Raw genomic sequence first — 6,718 nt, 5'->3', positions numbered from 1 at the left:
GATCCATCTATCTATCCATCCTTCCATCCATCTATCCAACTTAGAAAGAAAATACAAATATCAAAATACCCTGTTCCGTGCAGATGAAAAGCTACTTTGTTGTGAAATATAAAAGACATACGTATATATATATATATAAATACACTTAATGAGATAATTTTATGTGGTTCACATATTGCTTGTGGTCTAGAGCGCTTTTCATTGTCACCATGCGTACTTAATACACATATTAGTTCAGTTGAGGCAGTATTCAATATAGTTTCATTCAGTCGATTGGCCAGTTCTTTCTATAGACCAATCAAAATACTCAGATTGATTTTAGTCTTAAAGTTAAGTAAAATCTGAGGTTGCTATTGAATTAATATAGTATAATGCTATTAAATTGATTGAGTATAAAATCATGCTCATGCCACTGCTTTCCTGTGCAGAAACGAATTATGGTATCCATAGTTACAAACTATGACAAATGTGCCAGTGGTAGGAATTAGACCTATAACCTATATGGCGATCGGCGAGCATTTGTACCACAAGAACACCTCGACGACCATACTCATATAACTCGATAGCAAATAAAACAATAAGGATCGGCTGTGAAACAATTTTTTATATTTTTATTCCGAAACAATTGAACAAAGTAACATATATTTTCAGAGTTGGGCTTCTCAAAATGTGTTGTGTCATGCGCAAATACTAACAAGCGCCTGACGTCACGCTTATGTCGTCAATAGCGATATCACCAAGGTATCCGTTTCCAACGCTACCAGTGACAGCAACCTAGAAATCATTGTCAGTGTAATTTGATCTAGATATTTTCAATTTTTCGGAATTATTCAATAAGAGATAAAGTCTAATTAAAATTTTATTTGATGAGCTAATCTTTTGGTCATACACGCATAAACATTTTATAAATGACACTTAAAAAGTATATTTAATAGGGAAACATCTTGACCGTAGGACGACTGTTTTTATAATTATAATCAAATGTCTATATAATTCTACAAAGTAACGTTTCTTAGCTTTTTTTTCTGAAATAGACACTCCTTGGACAATTTATCAATACATATCATTGTATATCACCTGAAAAGGCGCGTCTGGATAAATCGTAAACTTGACCTCCTTCCAAGCCTGTTCACTTGCAGGCCGGGAGCCAGTCTCATGGATGGTGGTGTTCTTGAAATGTGAGTAGACCAAATCTACGTTTAAAAAGCCCAAGTCGGCCCCTAAAATAACAATAGATTATGGAAGGGAGATCGATCTGTTCGGTAGCTGAAACTACATCCGAAGTTTAAGAACCAGTGTGTGTATACACGTGATAAATTGCGTGATAAATGCTACTTCGGAAGACAATATTTTGCTTCGATTGAAGACTTTAAAACATGATAACTATTCATTTCCTTTACCATTTTAAATGAAACATAGCGCAGTCTATGCAGCTTACGGAGCCTCTTCGGTCTTTTACCAAATTTTGATTGAGAGTTTTGTTTCTTATAACACATCGACAAACCTTTTCACGACCGTCTGACGTAGCACTGTCAAAACATTGTTTTGGAAACAGGTTTGTCGAAGTGTTTGATGAAACTTATCACCTTATCAAACTCCGGTTATAAAACAAAGGTGGGGCTCATTAAGCGGCATAGACTGGCCTTTGTTTCATTTAAAATGGTTTAATAAAAGAAAAGTTATCTTTGATTTAAGTCTTCATTTTAAGCAAAATATTGCCTTCCGACGTAGCATATATGACGTAATTTAACACGTGGTATACACACACTGGGGACAGCAGTTTTGGTTTCATGGAACTTACAAGGGAAGTTAATTCCTGACAGTCATGATAATGTGTCACTGTTTTTTATGTGTACTTCGAATAGGAAGACTTTTACAGTGAATTCTGTACGTAGATTGATCAGATTAATTATACAATATAAACTACAGAGACAAACCAAGTAATCAATAATCTACTAAAGTCCTGTTTTAATGCATAAAGCGAAGGCCCATAAGACTCACAACGATAGACATATAATACACATTACAACACCGACCATGCATAACACCGACCATACATAACAACACCGACCATGCATAATATCAAATGTATGGCTACCGCATTAGCATTTTCAGAGAAACATGTAACGTTCCATACATTTCAATTGTCTTACTCTTACCGTAAGCGTAGTAAAACATCTTGAAGCACATGTACTCGTGGTTCCAGGCATCAATAACTGGACTCAGAAGCGTTGCCTTGTCGTTCTCAACACGCGGGGCAGACGACTCAATGAACACATACGACCCTGAAATAATGGAAAGTATAATAATGTTTACTAATTATTATGACGCAATAATCATATCTTATCCAAAAAACGGTAAATAACAATTGTAATGACAAAAGACCACAGCAATCCCGGTACACGTGCACTTGTTTCTCAAAGAATGTCAAGACTGTCAGGCGTATAGCTGCCTTTACGCGAGTACGCGGTTGAATTCACATGATTCTGACAAAAGATATCAAACAATTCAGCCAAAGTTACAATATGCGTACTTGACTATATGATTCTAAAACTGGCCATTTTCCAGTACTAAATAAAGCACCTCAGAACACCCAGAATGCACCAGACTGCACCATGGTTTTCAAAAATTTCCGAGGGGCATGCCCCAAAAAACCCTAGCACAATTATGAATCCACATAAATAGAGGGCTAGCTACGCCCCTGAGTGTATACCTTTTCATTGGGTGAACGGTTATTAGTACATGTATTCATGTGGAGAGCGGGGCGGGGTCTTTTTAATATTATAAATTTACAAAATAAACAATGTCGTATTGATCAGACCAACTGATTTGAATATAAATAAAACAATATGGCTTATACTACTAAGCGATAATCCAATTTACTTATATAACATTTTGAAAACAAAAAACCGTCCCTGTCACCTGAGCCCCCATGTCCGGTGTCCGGTCCGGTGTCATCGGTGGGTGTGGTTCCCATACGCGTCGACCAATCAAACTTGTCGTCTGTGGACTGTGTCCACTGACACGTTGTTTTACCATCGAAGTTACAGTTGACTTGAAAAGAAGTATCAAAAACCAATGATTTACATACAATCAGGAGTTAATACTCTCGCGCACCTTTATAAGAACACACTGTCTACTGTCTGCATTATTCAGAATTCCGCTCTTTTAGTCGTTTAATTGTACATGACGGATATTTATGAAATACTCACGTTTGTGTTCAGCTTCTGCAAAGTTCAGATGACCTTGAGAAGAAAAAGGAGAATTTAATACATGCAGATCATAGAAATGCCTTATTAAAAATAAATAGGGAGTAAAAATTATCATTATCTTAAATTCAACAAAATTGAATACCAAACAGATGTGAACTTACTTGTTTTTGACTCGGTGAGGCTTAATAAACCTGTAAGAACAAAACAATTCACATGTGGTAAATGTATTGAGGTCAATTGTTCTAGTATGGCAATGCTCAATTACTTTTATTCTACTATATTTCTATGAAAAAATCGTAAATATTACCGCAAATAGAAATGAACAAAGTTGAAAGGGCCATTGTCGCCATGGACTGGTAGATATCTGTGCCTTGTGATAAGACATGTACGAGTATATAGTTATAAATGTGGTGCACTGTGGCCCTAATCAGAAAAACAGGAAATACAGAATTGTCAATATGCCACCAAAATATACCAGTACATTTTTACTGCATTTCCTTTGTAACATACATCTATACTGCCATCCAATGATGGTGCTGCTGCCATTGTTTATGCGATGAAGCAATTTTAAAAGCTATATTAACTAAATCAAAGGTTAAACTAAGTGTGTGTTTACAAATGCCGGTAAGATAACACGACGCAACCCAAGAATATGAGTGAAATAGTTTATATAGGCCAGAGTGTATAGTTAACATTCTATAACTTTGTCATGTGTGGGACGTGTGATACAAATACTTCATAAAGGCCGCTGTGTACAGGTAACTTTGTCATGTCCAATATACTTCATATAGGCCGCTGTGTACAGGTAACTTTGTCATGTCCAATATACTTCATATAGGGCGCTGTGAACAGGTTACTTTGTCATGTCCAATATACTTCATATAGGGCGCTGTGTACAGGTAACTTTGTAATGTCCAATATTCTTATATAGGCCGCTGTGTTGGTAACTTTGTAATGTCCAATATTCTTATATAGGCCGCTGTATACAGGTAACTTTGTAATGTCCAATATTTTTATATAGGCCGCTGTAAACAGTAAGAGTTGTAATGTCCAATATACTTATATAGGCCGCTGTGTACAGTAAGCTTTGTCATGTCCAATATACTTCATATAGGCCGCTGTGAACAGGTTATTTTGTCATGTCCAATATACTTCATATAGGCCGCTGTGTACAGTAAGCTTTGTAATGTCCAATATACTTATATAGGCCGCTGTGTACAGTAAGCTTTGTCATGTCCAATATACTTCATATAGGCCGCTGTGTACAGTAAGCGTTGTAATGTCCAATATACTTATATAGGCCGCTGTGTACAGTAAGCGTTGTAATGTCTAATATACTTCATATAGGCCGCTGTGTACAGTAAGCGTTGTAATTTCCAATATACTTATATAGGCCGCTGTGTACAGTAAGCTTTGTCATGTCCAATATACTTCATATAGGCCGCTGTGAACAGGTTACTTTGTCATGTCCAATATACTTCATATAGGCCGCTGTGAACAGGTTACTTTGTCATGTCCAATATACTTCATATAGGCCGCTGTGTACAGTAAGCTTTGTCATGTCCAATATACTTCATATAGGCCGCTGTGAACAGGTTACTTTGTCATGTCCAATATACTTCATATAGGGCGCTGTGTACAGGTAACTTTGTAATGTCCAATATTCTTATATAGGCCGCTGTGTACAGGTAACTTTGTAATGTCCAATATTCTTATTTAGGCCGCTGCGTAAAGTAAGCTTTGTCATGTCCAATATACTTCATGTAGGCCACTGTGAACAGGTTACTTTGTCATGTCTAATATACTTCATATAGGCCGCTGTGAACAGTTACTTTTGACATGTCCAATATACTTCATGTAGGCCACTGTGAACAGGTTACTTTGTCATGTCCAATATACTTCATATAGGCCGCTGTGAACAGTTACTTTGTCATGTCCAATATACTTCATATAGGCCGCTGTGAACAGGTTACTTTGTCATGTCCAATATACTTCATATAGGCCGCTGTGAACAGTTACTTTTGACATGTCCAATATACTTCATATAGCCCGCTGTGTACAGGTAATTTTTGCCTGTCCAAAATACTTCATATAGGGCGCTCTGTACAATTAACTTTGCCATGTCCAATATACTTCATGTAGGCGGCTGTGTACAGGTAACGTATGGGCGTGTGAATGAAATACTTCATAAAGGCCGCTGTGTACATGTAGCTCTGTCACGAAAGGGACGTGTAGATGAAATACTTCATATAGGCCGCTGTGTACACATAACTCTGTCACGTAAGGGGTGTGTGAATGAAATACTTCATATAGGCCGCTGTGTACACATAACTCTGTCACGTAAGGGGTGTGTGAATGAAATACTTCATATAGGCCGCTGTGTACACATAACTCTGTCACGTAAGGGGCGTGTGAATGAAATACTTCATATAGGCCGCTGTGTACACATAACTCTGTCACGTAAGGGGCGTGTGAATGAAATACTTCATATAGGCCGCTGTGTACACATAACTCTGTCACGTAAGGGGCGTGTGAATGAAATACTTCATATAGGCCGCTGTGTACACATAACTCTGTCACGTAATGGGCGTGTGAATGAAATACTTCATATAGGCCGCTGTGTACACATAACTCTGTCACGTAAGGGGTGTGTGAATGAAATACTTCATATAGGCCGCTGTGTACAGGTAACTCTGTCACGTAATGGGCGTGTGAATGAAATACTTCATATACGCCGTTGTGTACAGGTAACTCTGTCACGTAAGGGGCGTGTGAATGAAATACTTCATATAGGCCGCTGTGTACAGGTAACTCTGTCACATTGGGACGTGTGAATGAAATACTTCATATAGGCCGCTGTGTACATTTAACTTTGGCATGTGCATTATACTTAATAAAGACCGCTGTGTACAGGTAACGTTGTCATGTATTGGACAAGCTCAGCTATCAAGCAAAAAACTGTGGTGACGGTGAATGGCATACACAATAGTCAAAACAATTTGAAAAATACTTACTTGTAGTAAAGGTATATGCATGGTATCTTTGAACATGGTGCCTATTTGCCAAGTCTGGTTACAGACCCTCATTTTTTTAGGATATGTGAGCGATTTAGCGATTTGCTTGAATGCGATAAATCTTAAATCATATTTTATATACCCTGACCCATAAATCATAACAAGGAATGCAGATCAATTACCAAACATGTTTTTGATTGGATCCCATATCACCCGAATCTGTAACACATAAGTATAAACATGTTATAGCGTTGGATTCCAATATCATGACTTGTCTATGTGAATGCATTTCAGTTATGATGTATGGGTCAGAGTATAAAGGTGTTAGACTTTTCCTGAAGAGCTAGTGTCATTAAGGCCCAACACCGATCACCTTCCATTAAATTACAAAGCTGTTGAAAACTGGAATAAAGCGGTGTTGTAGTTGTTTCCTTTTAAAGCAAAGGTCATTCATTCGTCTAATGACTACACACTTGGGATTGTTTTGGAAAT

At 37.5% G+C, this 6,718-nt stretch overlaps 1 protein-coding gene across 1 annotated transcript; it reads right to left on the bottom strand.

Annotated features, from left to right (window-relative positions):
* Positions 1-625: 625 nt before the first annotated feature.
* On the bottom strand, positions 626-3,564 carry LOC128233648 (MAM domain-containing glycosylphosphatidylinositol anchor protein 2-like). The gene is made up of 7 exons (XM_052947430.1): positions 3,520-3,564; positions 3,374-3,403; positions 3,213-3,245; positions 2,923-3,054; positions 2,160-2,285; positions 1,078-1,220; positions 626-774 (listed from the first exon to the last, which is right to left on the bottom strand). Exons 1-7 carry the CDS (start codon positions 3,560-3,562, stop codon positions 691-693), a joined length of 591 nt encoding a protein of 196 aa, XP_052803390.1. The 5' UTR covers positions 3,563-3,564; the 3' UTR covers positions 626-690.
* Positions 3,565-6,718: the final 3,154 nt, after the last annotated feature.

Source organism: Mya arenaria, chromosome 5 (genome assembly GCF_026914265.1).
Source record: "Mya arenaria isolate MELC-2E11 chromosome 5, ASM2691426v1".
Lineage (NCBI taxonomy): Eukaryota > Metazoa > Mollusca > Bivalvia > Myida > Myidae > Mya > Mya arenaria.
The sequence above is the reverse complement of the archived record's forward strand: the minus strand, read 5'-3'. Positions and strand labels throughout refer to the sequence as shown.